This window comes from Podarcis tiliguerta (genome assembly GCF_965153285.1).
Source record: "Podarcis tiliguerta genome assembly, chromosome: 2".
NCBI classification, from domain to species: Eukaryota; Metazoa; Chordata; class Lepidosauria; order Squamata; family Lacertidae; genus Podarcis; species Podarcis tiliguerta.
In genome coordinates this window covers 5169879-5191640 of record NC_139535.1, presented here as the reverse complement: position 1 = coordinate 5191640, position 21762 = coordinate 5169879, and the positions used below count along the sequence as shown (strand labels likewise).

General features: G+C 45.5%; 2 protein-coding genes across 5 annotated transcripts in view; both read right to left on the bottom strand.

Annotated features, from left to right (window-relative positions):
• LOC310672798 (uncharacterized protein) overlaps positions 1–19004 on the bottom strand; it is a 31637-nt gene extending 12633 nt beyond the window's left edge. The window contains exons 1-6 of the mRNA XM_083430456.1: positions 18707–19004; positions 16496–16995; positions 16080–16212; positions 15141–15223; positions 14640–14766; positions 13364–14390 (exon numbers count right to left, since the gene is read on the bottom strand). Of these exons, the coding sequence (XP_083286582.1) occupies positions 13364–14390; positions 14640–14766; positions 15141–15223; positions 16080–16212; positions 16496–16909 (1784 nt within the window). The 5' untranslated portion in view covers positions 16910–16995; positions 18707–19004. The remainder of the gene's footprint in view (positions 1–13363; positions 14391–14639; positions 14767–15140; positions 15224–16079; positions 16213–16495; positions 16996–18706) is intronic.
• LOC310670228 (uncharacterized protein) lies at positions 1645–11180 on the bottom strand. 4 transcript variants are annotated; one of them, XM_083425161.1, is made up of 6 exons: positions 10330–11180; positions 10145–10174; positions 8191–8666; positions 7915–8041; positions 5709–5835; positions 1645–4768 (listed from the first exon to the last, which is right to left on the bottom strand). In XM_083425161.1, the coding sequence occupies exons 5-6, from the start codon at positions 5740–5742 to the stop codon at positions 2565–2567; spliced, it is 2238 nt and encodes a 745-aa protein (XP_083281287.1). In that variant the 5' UTR covers positions 5743–5835; positions 7915–8041; positions 8191–8666; positions 10145–10174; positions 10330–11180; the 3' UTR covers positions 1645–2564. The 4 variants fall into 4 exon arrangements, with proteins under 4 accessions (XP_083281287.1, XP_083281286.1, XP_083281288.1 ...); XM_083425160.1 differs by lacking the exon at positions 10330–11180 and having other exon boundaries at positions 10145–10201; XM_083425162.1 differs by lacking the exon at positions 10330–11180 and having other exon boundaries at positions 8502–8666; positions 10145–10201.
• Positions 19005–21762: the final 2758 nt, after the last annotated feature.

Below are 21762 nucleotides of genomic sequence, written 5' to 3'. Positions count from 1 at the left end.
CTTTCCTTTCCCCCTCCCCTCAAGAAGCAGGGCTTCTGATCTCTCTCTTTTTTCGTGTGTGTGTGTCTTAGACTCACAGACAGGTTAGGTTCCCAATCAAAAGTGGAAGCACACAGGACTCCTACGTAGACTTGGGATAGGAGGTGACACCTCCCACTTGCTTTGAAGGCTATATGATGATGATGATTTATTGATATGGTAACCCAGTGCATCTGTCACTCTTAGCTCATAACATGCAGATGTAGGGGATGTGCTCCCATCAGATGTCAAAGAAATAAAAAACGATCTGACTTTTAGAAGACATCGGAAGGCAGCCCTGTTTAGGAAATGTTTGATGTTTGATTGTGTTTTTAATATTCTGCTGGGAACCGCCCAGAGTGGCTGGTGAAACCCAGCCAGATGGGCACAGTATAAATAATAAATTATTATTATTATAACGATACGAGAGTCAGCCAGTGTTGTTGGAGTGTCAGATTAGGACATAGGAGATCAGAGTTCAAATCTCCACCCAGTCAAGATGCTCACTGGATGACCTTGCCCCACTCATTGCCACGTTGCCAGTGTGGTGTAGTGGTTAAGAGTGGTAGACTTGTAATCTGGTGAACCGGGTTCGGGTCTCCGCTCCTCCACATGCAGCTGCTAGGTGACCTTGGTCCAGTCACACTTCTCTGAAGTCTCTCATCCCCACTTACCTCACAGAGTGTTTGTTGTCAGGGAGGAAGGGAAAGGAGAATGTTAGCTGCTTTGAGACTCCTTCGGGTAGTGATAAAGCGGGATATCAAATCCAAACTCCTCTTCTTCTTCTCCACTCAAATTCATTGTGCTTGTGAGGAGGAGATGGGCAGGGGGAGAATTTCATCAGCTCCGGCTGATGTCTTGGTAATCCCACCCACCCACCTACAGGTTTAGGGAGCTGCTGGTTGTTTGTGATCAATAACAAAACCCCTAAAAATTAGTACACAGTCCTGTAATACATATTTTCTTCTTCTTGAAGAACGTAAAGGAACACTTGGAGAAAATCAAACCCAACTCCTGCAAACGCCACATCCACCTTTCACTTCTTCCCGGATATCCCAACAGCCCCAAATCTCTTCCCCACTGATCCATCAATGAAACACTGGAAGGCTGGAAGTGAAACAAAGACACCCCTCTTCTTCCTAGAACTATCTTGATCATGCAGATCTTTCTTTCTCTCTCTTTTGCTCCTATTTTGCCATGATCAGAAACAATGCTAGGGGCACTGGCGGAGGAAGGGGGGCAGAGGGAGCGTATCGGCCCCGGAACCATTGGGGAGGGGGGTACCATTGCGGCCGCCCCCTCAACACACGTCAAACACTCCACCGCCTGCTCTCCCACTCCCACCCTCAGTACCAGAGCATGCAGCTTCGCCACTGGCTAGGTGTTGTCGTAATCAGCAGAAATATCACAGAACAGTTGTGCAAACTGGAATAGCGGTGAATCTCCCACAGAAGGAGAGGAGTCAGAAGGAAGGTTAATATTCCATTTCTCCACAAACAAGTGCTTTCACACATTTTGGCATGGCAAGACTGGAGAAAATACAGAATACATTGAAGATCTTATTGTCAAGAATCACATTCTCTCACATAGTATGGTTTTTAGGCACTAGGCAAGGAAACATCTGTGAATGTTTCATCCATTTATTTATTTACAAATCCACACCCTTCTCTTCAGTTGTGGCAAGGCTCCCAAAGTGGCCTACAAATATCAGTAATGATAATCCTATAATTTAAAAGATACATCAGAAAAAGAAAAGGGATGAGGAGGGAAGAGGAAAAAATCAAATCCATGCTTCAGATGTTAGCTGCAGAGTTCTAATCATAACCAGTTAAGAAGAGGAGCCAAATACTTCTGTTGCTTAGAATTGCAACAGCAGGGGGAGGCACAAGTGGGATTTTCTGCTTTGGTGAAGTGCGAAAATAATTTGTCCAGTCTTGGATAATCTATACCAGGGACGGGACCTCCATTTCTTGCTCCACATCAGGCAGCAAAACGTCCCGTTCTAGCTCTGCCAGTGGAGGTTGTCAGTCTGATGGAAGAGAGTAAAAGGAAATAAGCTTTTGCTAAGGATAAGACTAAGACATGTAACTGGAGAATAAAAATCTATCAAATGAAACGGGCAGTGAATTAAAAAAAAATCTTATTTATTCTCCAGTCTGGGAATATTTCTGGCAGGAGGTTTCCAAATTCTGTTGTCTGTAAATGAATATGGAATTTAGAGAAAGGGTTCACAAGTGCCATCATGAAATGGTTTTATTCCCTTTCTGAATCCTTTGAATATTCTTATTCCTGGGACTTCTACATCCTCCAGGAATTTATATGGTACCTCCCCATGTGAATTTTTTTGATTATGAAGTGAGAGTACTCTCCAAACCCCTTTCCACACTCCAAGCATATGTATGGTTTTTTCCGTGTGAATTATTTGATGATAAGTGAGAGTTAAATTCTGTTTGACGCTGTTTCCATATTCAAAGCTTTTAAATAATTCCTGCCCTGTACAATTTGTTTGATGAAAAGTGAGACATGTCTTTCCACACTCTAAGCATTTAGATGGTTTCTCCCATGTGAATTCCTTGATGACTAGAATGGTGTGCCTTCCGACAAAAGCTCTTTCCACATTCAGAACATTTAAATGGTTTCTCCCCTGTGTGAATTCTCTGGTGACTAGTAAGGTATGCCTTCCGACAAAAACTCTTTGCACATTCCAAACATTTAAATGGTTTCTCCCCTGTGTGAATTCTCTGATGACTAGTAAGGTATGCCTTCCGACAAAAGCCCTTTCCACATTCCAAGCACTTAAATGGTTTCTCCCCTGTGTGAATTACTTGATGCAGAGTGAGTGTTGTCTTCTGCGTGAAGCTCTTTCCACATTCCAAGCATTTAAATGGTTTCTCCCCTGTGTGAATTCTTTGGTGGTTAGTAAGATGTATCTTCCGAGAGAAGTTCTTTCCACATTCCAGGCATTTAAATGGTTCCTCCCCTGTGTGAATTCTTCGATGAATAGTGAGATCTGTCTTCCAACAGAACCACTTTCCACAATCAAAGCACTGGTATGGTTTCTCACCTGTATGAATCCTTTGATGAGTAGTAAGACCTGTCTTCTGACCAAAGCTCTTTCCGCACTCAAGGCATGTGTATGGCTTCTCCCCTGTGTGAATTCTTTGGTGTGAAGTGAGACTTGCTTTCTGTGTGAAGCACCTTCCACATTCCAAGCATCTAAATGGCTTCTCTCCTGTGTGAATTCTTTGATGAATAGAGAGACTTCTTTTATCTGTGAAGTTCTTTCCACACTCCAAGCATCGGTACCGTTTCTCCCCTGTATGAATTCCTTGATGAGTAGTAAGGTGTGTCTTGCGATAGAAGCTCTTTCCGCACTCTAAGCATGTGTATGGTTTCTCCCCTCTGTGAATTTTTTGATGGTAAGCAAGAGTTAAATTCTGTCTGAAACACTTTCCACATTCCAAGCACTTAAATTGTTTCTCCCCTGTGTGAATTATTTGATGCAAAGTGAGAGTTCTCTTCTGTGTGAAGCTTTTTCCACACTCAAAGCATCTAAATGGTTTCTTCCCTGTGTGAATTCCCTGATGATTTTTAAGATATGCCTTCTGACAAAAGCTCTTTCCGCACTCTGGGCATTTAAATGGCTTTTCACCTGTGTGAATTCTTTGATGCAGAGTGAGAGTTGTCTTCTGTGTGAAGCTCTTTCCACACACCAAGCAAATAAATGGTTTCTCCCCTGTATGAATTCTTTGATGAGTAGTAAGGTGTGTCTTGCGATAGAAGCTTTTTCCACATTCCAGGCATGTGTAAGGTTTCTCCCCTGTGTGAATTATTTGATGGTAAGTGAGAGTTAAATTCTGTCTGAAACACTTTCCACATTCCAAGCATTTAAATAGCTCCTGCCCTGTATGTTTTCTCTGATGAGCAGTGAGATGTATTGCATTATGAAAACTCTTTCCACACTCAAAGCATTTATGCAGTTTCTCCCTTGTGTGAATTCCCTGATGACTAGTAAGGTATGCTTTACGGCAAAAGCTCTTTCCACACTCTGAACATTTAAATGGTTTTTCTCCTGTGTGAATTCTTTGATGCAGAGAAAGAGTTGTCTTCTGTGTGAAACTCTTTCCACATTCCAAGCATCTGAATGGTTTCTCTCCTGTGTGAATTCTTTGATGACCAGTAAGGTATGCCTTCCGACAAAAGCTCTTTCCACACTCTGAACATTTAAATGGTTTCTCTCCTGTGTGAATTCTTTGATGCAGAGAGAGAGTTGTCTTCTGTGTGAAGCTCTTTCCACACTCGAAACATCTAAATGGTTTTTCTCCATTGTGAATTCTTTGGTGATCATCGAGATATATCTTCCGAGAGAAGCTTTTTCCACATTCCAAGCATTCATGCAGTTTCTCCCCTGTGTGAGTTCTCTGATGAGTAGTCATATGTGTCTTACGATAAAAGCTTTTTCCAGAGTCCAGGCATGGGTGTGGTATCTCTCCCGTGTGGATTTTGTAAGGGGTTTCAAATGCTGATGTAGGGTGAAAATGTTTCTGACAGAATATACTTGCTTCTTTACTTGTCTGTATTTCTTCAGCTGGGATCTGATGGCCATCACTGCGCTGAGAAATAAGGAATTGATTCCACCTTTTCTCTTCTCTTTCTGGTTTCCTTTCCTGCTGCTCTCTCTTTAAAGTCATGTGTGCTTCTGGCAAGAACCAATGTAGATCTTCCTGATTCTCGGATTCCCACTCATGACCTGTTGAAAAAGAGAGAACACTATCAGGAGCCTGAGGTGTAATTGGAAGCTCAAATCACTGAGCAAAACCACATCATGCTTGAAATAAAGGAGTGACAGAAAATTATTAGCAGACCTTATTATTCATATCCCTGCCATTGTTAACACCTTAATCGATAGCTGAAGTTCTAGAGACTATTGGACTAAATCCATGGGAACCCATGTTCAGCACCTAGCTCACACACGGATATTGCTGAGTGATAGTGATAGGTTGCCTACCTAACAGGGTTGTTGTGACTCTAAACCATAGCACAACCCTATGTAGTTTGCATGCAGTCTAAGCACTGAATTGTCTAGCCAGCATGGTGCAGTGGTTAAGAGCCGTGGACTCGTAATCTGGTGAACCAGGTTCGCATCTCCGCTCCTCCACATGCAGCTGCTGGGTGACCTTAGGATAGTCACACTTCTCTGAAGTCTCTCAGCCCCACTCACCTCACAGAGTGTTTGTTGTGGGGGAGGAAGGGAGATTGTGAGCCGCTTTGAGACTCCTTAAGGGGAGTGAAAGGCGGGATATCAAGTCTCCAAACTCTTCTTCTTTACTTCAGGTCAATGGCTCCTGGATTAATGAACCTTTGGATGTGCTGGGCAAGGTTCTGTCATTCAGAGTGCCCAATCCTGGGTTAGATTGGCCGATGGCTATGGCAGGGCTGTTTTATCAGGCTTTTCGGATTCCACAGAAACTTGCAGATCTTGAAGTTTCCTGCTGTGGACGGTTAAATTGTTGGCTTTCCCATTGTACCTGTTTAACCTACTGTTTAAATGGCAAGGTTAGCCATTAATGTTGTAAAAATATTGAAAGCCTGTTGGATTGAGCCTGAAAAATATACAAAATGTGCAAAAATGCTTTATATTGCATTTTCTATACGATATTATGGTCAACTATGCAAAGAGGGAACCTTACAGAGAGAGGCAGTGATCTGACAATTCTCCTCCATGACTTCCCTGTGCAGGGCCCTCTGCTCCAGATCCAGCAGAGCCTACTCCTCTTCCGTGAAATACACTGCCACGTCCTCAAAGCACATGGGACCCTGAGGGAAAAGGAAAACATTGGCCTCCTGATTGGTATGATTGAATGCTAAAATACAGAAAAGTCCTGCAGAAATTAAACCTTCTCAAGCAGCATCTCCAGCCTCCCTCATGGGCACCTTGGGGAGGGGGTTGAGTAGAGGACAGAGGCACCCTGGGTGCCCACAGCTCCGCTCCCCCCACTGATCCTACCCCCTACCTCCTCTGGTTTCATCAGAACAGCAGCAACACCACCACGGAGAGGAGACTGTGAAGCAGATCTTGCCAGCATCATTCATAGAATCATAGAATCATAGAATCATAGAGTTGGAAGAGACCACAAGGGCCATCGAGTCCAACCCCCTGCCAAACAGGAAACACCATCAGAGCACTCCTGACATATGGTTGTCAAGCCTCTGCTTAAAGACCTCCAAAGAAGGAGACTCCACCACACTCCTTGGCAGCAAATTCCACTGTCAAACAGCTCTTACTGTCAGGAAGTTCTTCCTAATGTTTAGGTGGAATCTTCTTTCTTGTAGTTTGGATCCATTGCTCCGTGTCCGCTTCTCTGGAGCAGCAGAAAACAACCTTTCTCCCTCCTCTATGTGACATCCTTTTATATATTTGAACATGGCTATCATATCACCCCTTAACCTCCTCTTCTCCAGGCTAAACATGCCCAGCTCCCTTAGCCGATCCTCATAAGGCATTGTTTCCAGGCCTTTGACCATTTTGGTTGCCCTCCTCTGGACACGTTCTAGTTTGTCAATGTCCTTCTTGAACTGTGGTGCCCAGAACTGGACACAGTACTCCAGGTGAGGTCTGACCAGAGCAGAATACAGTGGCACTATAACTTCCCTTGATCTAGATGCTATACTCCTATTGATGCAGCCCAGAATTGCATTGGCTTTTTTAGCTGCCGCGTCACACTGTTGGCTCATGTTAAGTTTGTGGTCAACCAAGACTCCTAGATCCTTTTCACATGTACTGCTCTCAAGCCAGGTGTCACCCATCTTGTATTTGTGCCTCTCATTTTTTTTGCCCAAGTGCAATACTTTACATTTCTCCCTGTTAAAATTCATCTTGTTTGTTTTGGCCCAGTTCTCTAATCTGTCAAGGTCGTTTTGAAGTGTGATCCTGTCTTCTGGGGTGTTAGCCACCCCTCCCAGTTTGGTGTCATCTGCAAATTTGATCAGGATGCCCTTGAGTCCATCATCCAAGTCATTGATAAAGATGTTGAATAAGACCGGGCCCAAGACAGAACCCTGTGGCACCCCACTAGTCACTCTTCTCCAGGATGAAGAGGAACCATTGATGAGCACCCTTTGGGTCCGGTCAGTCAGCCAGTTACAAATCCACTGAGTGGTAGCATAGTCAAGACCGCATTTTACCAGCTTCTTTACAAGAATATCATGGGGCACCTTGTCAAATGCCTTGCTGAAATCAAGGTAGACTACATCCACTGCGTTCCCTTCATCTACCAGGTTTGTAATTCTGTCAAAAATTACATCACCTGGGAGAGACAAAGGTGATGGGAAGTCTGTAGCACCTGATTCTCTCAGAGATCACATGAGACAAGCCTAGGTACATGCTGTTGTTACACAATGCCTCATCCACTTTCCTACATATCTTACACAACGCTTCCACACGTTATATTAGTGAGTTGTGTGAAAATGCAATTCTTCACACTTGGACTATTGGCTAGAAATCGAAGTACAGTGGTACCTTGGGTTACATACACTTCATGTTACATACGCTTCAGGTTAAAGACTCTGCTAACCCAGAAATAGTACCTCGGGTTAAGAACTTTGCTTCAGGATGAGAACAGAAATTGTGCTCCGGCGGCACAGCAGCAGTGGGAGGCCCCATTAGCTAAAGCGGTTCTTCAGGTTAAGAACAGTTTCAGGTTAAGAACAGACCTCCAGAACGAATTAAGTCCTTAACCCGAGGTACCACTGAACTCCTTTAAGTCCTCAGGCACTGAAAATACATTCATTTTTTCAACTTTGAAAAATTTTGGGGACAAGCAGATTCAGGAGAAAATAAAAGAACCCTAAGGATTTAGGGTATAACCGATAGAGGGAGATCCAGTTAATTCTTACCAAGTGAAGCGGCCACTCTGTCGCTCTCCTGAATGTTCCTCCATTGAAAGGGATGGTTTCTGTCATCCGATTCAGCCTTCCATGCCCCATGGAAATCAGTGGCCCCTTTAACAAACAGACCTTTCACCTGACACAACAATGGGGATATCAAAAACAAGAAGGATTAGAAAAAGCATGAGGATTTGCAGAAAAGGAGTGACAGTTACAGAGAGCATTAGGATACCATCCTTCACATTTTGAGCACCTTGAAGGTACCAGGATGAAACTCTACCTCACCTGCTCTTCTGTCTGCTTCTTGTCCTCTGCCTGACTCAGGAGGAAACCTTCAGCCAGGGCCACTGCCTGGGAACTGGTCTCTGCTCCACATTCTCTCACCCAGCTCTCCATCTCTGGGGAAAGGACAGCCAAGAATTGCTCCAGGATCACCAGGTCCAGGATCTCATTCTTCATGAGTTGCTCTGGCTTCAGCCACTGATAACAGAGATAGTGGAGTCGGCTGCAAACCTCTCTGGGTCCCTTGGCCTCTTGGTAGCGGAAATGCCTGAAACGCTGGCGCTGTGCCTCTGAGCTGAGGGGTCCCTCCTTACCCAGTACCTTCTGAACTGTTCTTTCCCAGAATTCCCCAGGGCTTACATCTCTTCCTGCTTCAGTTGTGTCTTTCTCTTCCATCTTTGAGCTCTGTTCCAAGGAAGCCTCCAAGTGGATCCAAGAGACCCCTCAGTCTTCTGCCAAATTGGAGGTGCTACCAAGTCCTGAAAAGTCAAGACGTTATTTGGTTAGTGAGAGAGGAAGAGCTTCACTCAGGAAATGTAGCTGAGTCTGGATAGTGATATTTTTAAGGATATAGATATTTCTAACTATCAATATGGTGGAAGTGCTATGAACAGCATTATATTCTCTTCTTCATTATTCACTTTTATGAACATTTTTGGGCTGAGGACAATAACATTTTTAAAGTGTTAAAATGTACGATCTATTAAAACTATAGAAATATAGAAATAATTACAATAAAAACAACACAGCTGTCGTAGTACATATAAAATATATATAAATACAAACACACATACAATAAGCCTGCAGCTTATGTGCATCTAACTTGTGCATATTCAGCTTTAAGTGGGGCTTGCTGTATATATAATGTATTACCTGCCCATCAGCCTAAGGTCCCTGGGTGGGTTACACACAACATCAAAAACAGTTGAAAACAGTTTCCTATCATAAAAATTACGGTGGGTCCCAGCAGCATACACAAAACCGTCTCCCCTGTGCGAATTCAGGTGGACGTCAGAAATCAGTTTACTTAGGATTATTACAACAAGCATCCCTTTTCTTTTAAAGAAGTTACAATAGAATGGATCTCTAGAAAAAGCTGTTACTGCTTCTTCCATTGAGTCCCATGGAGAAGACGGTCATTCAGAGGCCCCAGTGGTGGCAGTTGGGGTGTGGGGGAGGCCCATTGTGGGATCTGGTGGTGGGGTTCCCCTAAATCCAATGGGATGATCCATTCAATTAAGCATTGCAGACCTGCTTTGCATACCCTCCCCTTCCCCAACCGCCACATATCAAACCCCCTAGTTTATATATGGGGGTCCTAAGTTGATCTGCTGCACAGGCCCCCCTCCCTTTGTGGGTAAAATTGGGCTAGGGTCCCAATAAGTCCCCCTTCCCAACAGCTGGCGACCTTCTCCTTTTCCTGCTGGGCCCTGGATTTTGGAAATCAGTCCCCAATACATTTCTGACACCCCCTCCTCACTTTCGTGCCTTGTGCATCCTCCCCCCCCTTCCCCTAAATGCACAAATTTGGGGAGGGGCGCTCACCAGATCCCACAGAGGTAGCACTTTTGTGGGTGGGGTGGGGGGCGGCAGAGAGATCAGTGACCAGTTTTACTCCACGGGACATGAAAGGGGTGGGGTGGGGGCTCTGGCTCCCCTCCCCCCGCTTCCGAATTTAACTCTTAGAATGCCTAGCCCCGCACACTCCGATGAAGCGGTTTTTCTAGGGGGGGAGGTGGCAAGAAAATCAAAAGTAGGAAGAAAACCAGGCCCTTCCTCAACAGCTGCCTCCCATTTTAATCAAAACAATGGGAGGAATGATCTGGTATCCTGCCTGCTTATTGGCATCCCTCTTCCACGAAGCAGGGGCACCCCATCACCACCTGCCCGGACAGATCTGCACCCAGCGATGTGCCGACCGGTGCCAGGAGGGAAGATGTGCCAGACATGGCAGTACCTTGGGCGGGCAGCATGCGAGACGGACTCCCTCGCAAGGAAGGAGGTTGGGTGGCCACAGTGGCGTAGCGTGGGGGGTGCAGGGGGGGCTGGCCGCACCGGGCGCAACATCTGGGGGTTAGGGTTAGGGGGCGCAAATCCACGGGTTAGGGGGCGCAAATTACTTGCCTTGCCCCGGGTGCTGACAACCCACGCTACGCCACTGGGTGGCCATCTGTCAAGAGATCCTTTAGCTGCGATGCCTGCATTTCGAGGGGGGGTGCGTGTGGACTAGATGATCCCTGGGGGTCCCTTCCAAACCCTACAACTCAGAAACACAGGCAATGAATCATCTGGCCCCAGCTCCCTGGCAACGCAAGACCTTGGGGGCATTTAATGAGGCGAGAACCCGCCTCCGCCGCCGGTTCCCCACGAGAAGCGGCCGCCCGTTGAATTCTGCAGGCGGCTCCCCCCTCCCTGCCCGGAGAAAACCCTGCGAAGAGACCCGGAAGTGATCAGCAGCAGGCGCGCGTCGAGAAATAGCGGAGGCCATCGAGTGTCCAAGCGGCGGTTGGCCTTTGGATGCCCCTAGCAACGCCTCACTTGCCCTTAGCAACGCCGCGCGGCCGTTGGGCACCTCTAGCAACGCCTCGCGTACCCTTAGTAACGCCGCTAGGCCGTCCCTAGCAACGTCTCACGTGCCCTTAGCAACGCTGCGCGGCCGTTGGGCGCCTCCTAGGCAACGCCTCACGAGCCCGTAGCAACGCCGCCCGGCCGCCTTTTCCTTCGCTGGCTTTCTCCATGCCGGCGCTTCTGCCTCAGCCGCTGCCTTTCCCTCGTTCGTCCTCACGGCACTGCCTTGCATTTCCTGCGACCGCTCTCCGGCTGCTTCGAGGCCCCTGGCGGGCGTCTCCCTTTCCCCCGCCCCGCCATTACGTTTATATACCACCTTTTCTTCCGAAGGGTTCAAGGTGGCGCGCGTGGTTCTCCACGTCCCCAGTTCGCCCTCACAACAACCCTGTGAGGTAGGCTGGGCTGAGAGACGTTGGCTGCCCAAGGTAGCTTCATGGGGATACGAACCCCGCTCCCAGGTCCAGGGGTGCCAACGTGAATAATGGGGGGGAGGGCAGGTAAGGCCCACCCTGCGTAATCGACCACGTAAGATTGTTTTGCAAAATAATTTCATTTGAATAGAAAAAAGTTGCTTAGCAAAAAGGGAAGAAGAAATAACTTATAGCAGTATCTTACGTAAATAATTTACTAGGGTCTTAACAGCCAAGAACAAATTATTTAATCGTTGATTTTATTTTATTTTTTTATTTTTTTAATTGATTTATCCCATATTTGATCCTGTGAACATTCCCCCGCCCTGCCTTGAAAGCCACACCTGGATTGGAGTCTGTGCGCCTGAACTCCAATTTTCCTCTTCCCAGGGTCATCTAGTCTAACCCCCTGCAATGCTGGAATCTCAGCTAAAGCATCCAGGACAGATGGCCAGCCAACCTCTGCTTAAAAACCTCCAAGGAAGGAAAGTTATTCCTGATGTTTAGTCGGAATCTCCTGCCTTGTAACTTGAAGTGGTTAGGAGACTCCTGGGGCAGGGAGATGCCCAGGTTACAATAGCAGCTTGGGTAAATTAAATCTTTTGTGTGTGTGTGCGTGTGTGCAAAAGATCATATTCTCCTCTCCCGCACCCTCTCCTTGCCTTTGCACATTTTCTGCACTTGGAAACCAGAGAACGTTCCTTTGCCCTTTCCATTTCCTCTTTGCACATTTAATTTCCTGATTCCAAACACAGCCTCCTATATAAACACACACAAAAAAAACTTACCACCACCACCAATTCAAAATGAAGGACAGGTAAGCTGGAAATGGACTTTTTGTTATTCATTTATTATTACATTTATAGCCCACCTTTCCTCGAATGAACTTGAAGTGGCTTCATAGTTCTCCTATTCCCAATTTTATATATTCACAACAATCCTGAAAAAAGCTGACTGACATGAACCTTTCTCCTACCATCTGTGACTGGATTAAAGACTTTCTGATAGATCAGACACAAACAGTGAGGATTGGACATGTAACATCTAATTCCTTAAAAATCAGCACTGGCACACCACAGGGATGTGTGCTAAGTCCCTACCTGTATTCATTGTATACATACAATTGTGTATCATCTGATCTGTCTACTGCAATTATTAAGTTTGCAGATGACACCACCATAATGGGTTTAATAACAGGTGGAGACAAATCAGCGTATAGAGGGGAGGTAAAAATATATATATATACATGGTTCCTAGGGAACAACTTGCACCTTAATATCAGCAAGACAAAGGAGATGGTGTTGGACTTTCAGAGGAAGAGAGAACTAGCCCCGCCGTACATTGGGGAGGGCTGTGTGGAGAGAGTCTCTTCCTTTAAATTCCTAGGAGTTTATCTCAGTGAAGATCTTACTTGGAAAATAAATACAACCCAGGTGGTTAAGAAAGCCCAACAGACTCCATCTCTGCAGAGTATTGCAGAAGAACGATGTCAGTCAACATCTGATGATCTCCTACCAGTCAACAATAGAAAGTATCCTTTCATACTGCATCACGGTGTGGTAAGCTGGTTTGACATCAACTGATAGGAAGTGGCTACAGAGGGTGGTGAATACAGCACAAGATATTATGGGCTGTCCCGTGAATCCGCTGGATGAAATAGCGGAAGAAGGTTGCCTCAGGAGAGTGAGGGAAAATTCTCAGGGATGATTCACACCCTGGCCGGCACTTTCTTAACAGGGTAAAGAACAGCTTCTATCCGTGGGCTGTTAGGCTGCTGAATGAAAAGAGAACAGGGCAACCGACTTTTGGGTTTGGTGTGTGTGTGTCAGTAAACGAGGGGAATTAAGACTAAGCTGAGTGGGGGGTGCTCGTGTAATCTCACTGTATACAAGGTGTACAAGTGACAATAAAGTATTTCAATATAACCCTGTGAGGTAGAACTAGGCTGAGAGCCATTGGCCCAAGGTTACCCAGTGAACTTCATGGCTTCATGGGGATTTGAACTCTGGTCTCCCAGGGCTGCTTCAGTTTAAATGAATGGGGCCAAGAGGGAGGGGTGTAGCTTAAGGAAGAAAAGGAGGGTACTCTACGTCCCCAAGAAATATTTAAATGGTTTGTGCATCATTTCATGTATTTCCACTCCAAGCACTGGAATAGTTTATCCCATGTTAATTCAAAGAAATGAGAACTTTATTTACGTGGAAACTCTTTCCACACTGCAAACATTCATATCACTTTCCCCTGTATGCATTTTTTGATGGGAAATTAGTGTTTTCTTCGCACTAAAGCTCTTCCCGCACTCCGTACATTTATATGGTTTTACTCCTGTGTGAACTCTCTCATGACAACGGAGGTTTGCGTTTGTATTGAAACTCTTTCCACACTTCAAACAGTGATACGGTTTCTCCCCAGTGTGAATTCTTCGATGAGGAATGAGGTCTCTGTTCAGGCGAAAGCACTTTCCACACTCCAAGCATTTATATGGCTTCTCCCCTGTGTGAATCGTTTGGTGAGACGTGAGGTGCCTTTTCCGTGTAAAGCTCACTCCACACACCAGGCACTGATAAGGTTTATCCCCTGTGTGGATTCTTTGATGATAACTAAGATCAGTCTTCCGAATGAAGCTCTTTCCACACTCCAAGCACTGATAGGGTTTCTCTCCTGTGTGTAGTCTTTGATGATTACTGAGAGTTATATTCTGTCTAAAGCTCTTCCCGCACTCCAAGCACTGAAATGGTTTCTCTCCTGTGTGGATTGTCTGATGGGAAGTGAGGTTTATCTTTCGAATGAAGCTCCTTCCACATTCCAAACACTGATACGGTTTTTCCCCTGTGTGAAGTCTTTGATGATAAGTGAGATTTATCTTTCGAATGAAGCTCTTTCCACAGTCCAAACATTCATAGGGTTTTTCCCCTGTGTGAGTTTTTTGATGATAACTGAGAGTTATGTTCTGTCGGAAGCTCTTTCCACACTCCAAGCACTTATATGGCTTTTCCACAGTGTGGGTTCTTTGATGAGCAGTGAAAGCTTTCATATCACTGAAACTCTTTCCACACTCCAAGCACTGGTGTGGTTCCTCCCCTGTGTGAATTATTGGATGTGTCATGAAGCCTATCTTCTCATTTAAGTGCTTTGCACCTCCAAAACATTTATATGGCTTCTCCACCATAAGGATCCTTTGAGGGGTAGTGAGGCTAAAACTTTGACAAAAGCTTTTTTCACATGCTGCAACAAAGATAAGAAACAGGTAAGAACTTGAGGTAAAAATGCTACTGTTTTAGTTGCTAATGTTTTAATCAATAAAAATTATCCAGTATAAGAAACGTGCAAAGAAGAATAATGCTAAAAGTTGATAGATTGCTACACTTTCTAAAAAGTTTTAAACTAGTACAGAAATTATGGGTGTTGCAGTCCTGTTATGTCTGCAATGCTGAAGATTCTCCACTCCTGGACAAGTGAAACTTCAACCCTTACCAAGAAAGGTTGCCATCCCACAATTCTCCTCCATGACTTCTTTATGCAGATCTCTCTGATCAGGATCCAGAAGTGCCCACTCCTCCTTGGTGAAGTACACAGCCACCTCCTCAAAGGACACGGGACTCTGAGAAAAAGGGAAATAGTTGAAAGATTACATTAAGATATATTGATTCCCCAAATCCATGAGACTCTTCAAGGAAGAGGGGCTATTCTGCAGAAATGAAATCTCCTCTATAGATAATAGTTTGTGTTATCTATTACATTGGTTCCCAAACACTTTGCCCTGTGGATGTTGTATGATTTTTAATTGTACTTTTATTTCCTATATTGCATTTTATCATGTGACAATTTGAATTCCATGGAATGATTTAAATATTTGACTTCCTTGCAGGCAGTTCTGACAGAAGAACCAAGAAGCAGGGATTTCAGTTCAGGCCTAGGGAGGTGGGGACCGAGTAGCCTGCCTCCAGCCTGCCTCCTGTGATCTGTCCTCCCTACCTGATTCAGTTCAATGGCAACTGCTTCCCCTTCACCACGAAGCAGAGATGGCTGATGAGGTCTTGCCAGTATCATTTCATCACCTGAGAGAAAAAAAGCTGGCGATAAGCCAGGAGCACTTGCTCCTCTCATAGGTTAATCAATGCATCCCTAAATACACATGGGTGTTAGAAATTCTTTTATCTGTTAAGCATACAGTGGTACCTCGGGTTTAGAACTTAATTCGTTCTAAAGGTCAGTTCTTAACCTGAAACTGTTCTTAACCTGAAGCACCACTTTAGCTAATGGGGCCTCCCGCTGCCGCTGCACTGCCGCCATGCGATTTTTGTTCTCATCCTGAAGCAAAGTTCTTAACCCGAGGTACTATTTCTGGGTTAGCGGAGTCTGTAACCTGAAGCGTATGTAACCTGAAGCATCTGTAACCCGAGGTACCACTGTATTTCAGAGCTTTATATTCTGTTTTATATGTGTGTGAAAGGACATCTCTTCCCTTTGGGGCTCTGGGCTGCCAGTTTCTTCCCCCAAAAGATTAAAGGAGCCTGTGGATTTATTTCACACTTGACCAAGATAAACCCAATTGAGATACATCCCATCAGTCATTATTATTATTATATTTATTTATATCCTGTCTTATCCCCAGACCAGGACTTTAGGCAGCTTACATTAATTAAACCACACAGATGAAATACAAAAAGCTAAAACATAAAAAGAGAATAATTAAAATGTTGGTTAAACTCTAGGAGAATTAAAGCAATATAAAAACAACCCTATTAAGATGCAGATATTAAAAACAGCACAGCACTAGTAAAAGCCCTTTTCCACTAGTAAAAGCCTTTGCCTTAAAAAACAGTCAATTCCCAAGGAAATAAGGTCTTTCAGATAGCTTGGACCTAAGCGGTATAGGGTTTTATAGCTCATAACCAGCACTTTGAATTGCACCTGGAATCAGACTGCTAGCCAATGTAGCTGTTCTAACAAGGGAGTTCTTACCCAGTAGCCCCTGTCCAGTGTCTGATGGAGCCCTCTCTGCCTCTGGGAAATCCAGGCCGGCTTTGGCAAATAGACCTGTAACCTGAAACAACAATAAGAAATGGAGACATCAACTGTGGAGAAGGATTGGAAAAGGAACAGCAGAGGCAGAAACCTGAAGGGTTATTAGAAGTCTTTCCTTGGATGCTTTCATTTTTTGTGTTCAATTTGTTATGCATTAAAATACAAGAAATAAAATAAGCAACCAAGACGCAATTAAAAGTAAATATAAATATTTAACGTTGATCAGCTGAATAAAACTCATGGACCACTAGCAGTTCACAGACCACAGTTTGGGAGACCCCTGGTCCAGATGACAACCTCACCTGCTGCTCTGCCTGCTTCCTCTCCTCTGCCTGACTCAGGAGGAAACCTTCGGCCAGGGCCACCGCCTGGGAACTGGTCTCCGCTCCACATTCCCTGACCCAGTTCTCCATCTCTGGGGGTAGGACAGCCAGGAACTGCTCCAGGATCACCAGGTCCAGCATCTGAGTCTTGGTGCATCTCTCCGGCTTCAGCCACTGACGGCAAAGATGATGAAGTCGGCTGCAAACCTCTCGGGGCCCCTCAGCCTCCTGGTAGTGGAAATGCCTGAACTTCTGGCATTGCAAATTTGTGCTGAGGGTGTTCTCACCTGGAATCTTCCATCCTGTTCTTTCCCACGGTTCCCCAGGGCTCCTGGCCTGGATGATAAACAGACCTCTTACTGCTTCAGGCCCAGCTGAGTCTTTCTCTTCCATCTTTGATCTGTGTTCCCTCCAACAGGGTCCAAGAAGCTTCTCTTGCTTCTGCCGAAGACTGCTGTTACTGAAGTCACTGCCAAGTCCTAAAAATTCAAGACATTGTAGGGTGAGTGAACTATTACGCTGTCAGGACATGAAGATTTCCCCTGAGGTAATGTGGATGAGTCCAGCCACCCATCAGAAGGAAGGGCAGGTGAATGACAAGAGGACTCTAAGATGAGCTTCTGGAGAGGTTCCTTCATGTGTGGGCCATGGATTAAAGCCTTCAACCTGGTTGAAGGTCAGAAGGGAGTTGGTTTGGTGTAGGGCTAAGACCTGGAAGAGATTAGAGTTCTAGTAGCTACCCAACCAAGAAGCCCACTGGGTGACCTTTGGCCAGTCACTGCCTCTCAGCCCAACCTACCTCACAGGGTGGTTGTGAGGATAAGATGAGGAGAGGAAGAAGCATATCTGCTACCTTGAGTTCCTTGGAGGAAAAGGTGGTATGTAATTGTAACAAATAAATACATAAATAAGGTGCAGCATCCGTCCAACAGCTCTGTTGCTCACAGCTCCTCCCTCTCTCAGTACTACATAGAAAAACAGGACAGTACACATCAGAAAGGTGAGTTGGGGGTTGCTTGGAACTCTGTTGGGGAAGTTGGTTTAGGGTGGGTTACAGAAAATTGGTACAGTGGTACCTCGGGTTACAAACACTTTGGGTTACAAACTCTGCTAACCTGGAAGTAGTTGCTCCAGGTTGCAAACTTTGCCCCAGGATGCAAACGGAAATAGCGTGCTGGCAGTGGGAGGCCCTATTAGCGAAAGCACACCTCAGGTTAAGAACGGTTTTGGGTTAAGAATGGACCTCCGGAACGAATTAAATTTGTAACCCGAGGTACCACTGTATTTCATTGACAAGTTAATATGTATTCAGCATTTGTGATTGCGTTAATTTCCCAGTATTTGCTCTCTTCCCGGGTACATAGAAAAAGGATTTACCAGCGGCACTGGCATTGACAATGCCATTAATTTACAGATCAGGAGATAAGCATGTCGATATAAATCAAGATACGAAGTAAATTGCGTCGCCACCTAGGAGGCACAGTTTACATACGGAGAAAAGTCATTACAATTTCCAGGTTGCACGCTAAATGCATTTGTTATAGGAAAAAAATGGATGCCGTTTATTCAGTCTTGAAACTGAGATAAAGGCATTTTCTCAACGTTCTATTGCAGCTCAGGAACTTGACAGCTCGCGGAAGGGTTTCTATCCTAGGGGGTGCAGGGAAGGAGTTGGGGTGTCTTGGGGGTGTCATCAAGCATTTATTTACATGCCCTAGAGTAGAGGAGACACTTGAGAGTCCCATGGACTGCAAGAAGATCAAACACATCCATTCTTAAGGAAATCAGCCCTGAGTGCTCACTGGAAGGACAGATCGTGAAGCTGAGGCTCCAATACTTTGGCCACCTCATGAGAAGAGAAGACTCACTGGAAAAGACCCTGATGTTGGGAAAGATGGAGGGCACAAGGAGAAGGGGACGACAGAGGACGAGATGGTTGGATAGTGTTCTCGAAGCGACCAGCATGAGTTTGACCAAGCTGCAGGAGGCAGTGGAAGAGAGGAATGCCTGGCGTGCTCTGGTCCATGGGGTCACGAAGAGTCGGACACGACTGAACGACTAAACAACAACAACAAAGAGTAGGCAAAATGACAGCTGGGTGTCCAATAAAATCATCATACTCAACGTGCAACTGAGGATGAATTTCCCTAGAGCTCAGCTCAGTGTTGCACAAATTGGGGAGACACTCACCAGGCTACAGAAGGGGCCAACGATGCAGCTCATGGGAGAGTCAAAGCCCAGTTTCGCCCCCACTCTGCAAGCAGGAAGCCACACAAGGCGGAGCAGCATCGGCTCTGGAGGATCCCGGCTGCTCCCCCTAATTCCCCCCCCCTTTCCTCTCTAGGAACCTAGCTCAGTTGCTTTTAACCCTGAGGAGGCCCTGCAGTACGATCTCTCTCTCTCTCAAAGCAGGAGCCAAAGAGGAAACGCTAGATGGGGTTCAACTGGCCGGATGAAGACTCAGTGGCACTTCGGGTTCCCAAGCGAACATAGGGGGGGTTGCAGTGGGTGGGTGGGTGGGGGGAAGCGGAAAGCAATGCAAAGACTTTGGAAAGAAATCATAGGCAGAACACATTGCACATGTTTCTGCCCCATTCATGACAATAGTCGAATGTGAACCTGAAGTTGAGGGGTAGTTTTCTAGAGGGGAAAATAATAGCGGGTGATGGGGACTGGGTCCCCCAGACAGGGGTCATCAAAATTTTTCAGCAGGGGGCCAGTCCACTGCCCCTCAGACCTTGTGGGGGACTATATTTTGAAGGGGGAAAAAATAATTCCTATGCCCCACAAATAACCCAGAGATGCATTTTAGATAAAAGGACACATTCTGCTCATGTAAAAACACGCTGATTCCCAGACCATCCGCGGGACAGATTTAGAAGGTGATCCGGATCCGGCCCCTGGGCCTTAGTTTGCCTACCCATGCTCCAAAGCAACTTGCCAGCTGCTTCCTGCCTCCGCCTCCACCTTTGCTGCAAAGGCTTCATGGGGCGTGGAAAGTGGCTGGATTCCTTCTTTTGCTGTAAGGGCTGCGTCTGGAGTTTACCTCCCAGTCTGGGTTGGGCTCCCCTTTGCGCTGTGGGTGAAGGGGGGAGTCAGAGGGCCTGGAGGGGGAAGGAGCCTGGGAAAGGTGGAGGTGGAGATGCGGAGAGATCAGCCAGTTAAATTGGGATAAAAATGCCAGTTAAATTGGGATAAAATCAGCCAGTTAAATTGGGATAAAAATGGGGGCACATAAGGGTTCTGTCTTGGGCCCAGTCTTATTCAACATCTTTATCAATGACTTGGATGATGGACTCAAGGGCATCCTGATCAAATTTGCAGATGACACCAAACTGGGAGGGGTGGCTAACACCCCAGAGGACAGGATCACACTTCAAAACGACCTTGACAGATTAGAGAACTGGGCCAAAACAAACAAGATGAATTTTAACAGGGAGAAATGTAAAGTATTGCACTTGGGCAAAACAAATGAGAGGCACAAATACAAGATGGGTGACACCTGGCTTGAGAGCAGTACATGTGAAAAGGATCTAGGAGTCTTGGTTGACCACAAACTTGACATGAGCCAACAGTGTGACGCGGCAGCTAAAAAAGCCAATGCAATTCTGGGCTGCATCAATAGGAGTATAGCATCTAGATCAAGGGAAGTAATAGTGCCACTGTATTCTGCTCTGGTCAGACCTCACCTGGAGTACTGTGTCCAGTTCTGGGCACCACAGTTCAAGAAGGGCACTGACAAACTGGAACGTGTCCAGAGGAGGGCAACCAAAATGGTCAAAGGTCTGGAAACGATGCCTTATGAGGAACGGCTAAGGGAGCTGGGCATGTTTAGCCTGGAGAAGAGGAGGTTAAGGGGTGATATGATAGCCATGTTCAAATATATAAAAGGATGTCATATGGAGGAGGGAGAAAGGTTGTTTTCTGCTGCTCTAGAGAAGCGGACACGGATCAATGGATCCAAACTACAAGAAAGAAGATTCCACCTAAACATTAGGAAGAACTTCCTGACAGTAAGAGCTGTTTGACAGTGGAATTTGCTGCCAAGGAGTGTGGTGGAGTCTCCTTCTTTGGAGGTCTTTAAGCAGAGGCTTGACAACCATATGTCAGGAGTGCTCTGATGGTGTTTCCTGTTTGGCAGGGGGTTGGACTCGATGGCCCTTGTGGTCTCTTCCAACTCTATGATTCTAAGCCGCACCCTGCATAATCGATCACATGATGTGGCACGGACATACCATTTGAATAGCAATGTAATGTATGTCAACATGGGGCAGCCCCCTCCAATATTTTATTGGGGAGGGGCTGAAGGAACCTGGCCTATGGGAGTTGGCTCCTATGTCCCCCATGCATCCCCCACCAGAACACAACTGGTGAAGCCCAGTTCCAGAGGGTCACTGCTGTGTCCTACATAAAGGGGAAAAAACAGTTATGATTTAGTCAGAAATGTAGGTGAGCTCAATAGGCTAATAAATGACCTAAGAATTATTGTAAACAGGTAAAAACGTCAGCAGGTTTAGAATAAATTCAGCAGTATAAAGTATGTGGAAATAAAATGTGAAAAGAGAAGATATGGATTGATTAGAATATGCAGTGGTAAAAGACCGTAAAAGATCAAGCCATGGAAAGGTGGAAGGGAAATAAATGTCTCAATTTTTGATTGTAATAATGTTGAAAACTGTAATGATGAAAAAACAAATAAAACCATATTGTAAAAAAAGAAAAAGATCTTCTTGTCTGAAAATTTAATCAATGAGCATTTCTAGAGCTGAGTGGCAGCTTTGATATGAATTAGCCTTGTCAGCCAAGACAGCCTAGACAGCCTTTTAGCATAGAAGTCAAAGAAAGAGGGTGACCATACATGTGCAAAAAGTCCTGAATGGCGTGGTGAGAACTTGTGGAAAGCAGTTTTCTCCTCCCATTCATAGTCATAGAATCATAGAATCATAGAGTTGGAAGAGACCACAAGGGCCATTGAGTCCAACCCCCTGCCAAGCAGGAAACACCATCAGAGCACTCCTGACATATGGTTGTCAAGCCTCTGCTTAAAGACCTCCAAAGAAGGAGACTCCACCACACTCTTACAGCTCTTACTGTCAGGAAGTTCTTCCTAATGTTTAGGTGGAATCTTCTTTCTTGTAGTTTGGATCCATTGTCCTAGAAGCTCAGGCTATCCCATGAAACTGACTGGTGAGAGATTCAGGGCAGTACCGATTGACACAGAGCATATATATAAATATCTATCTATC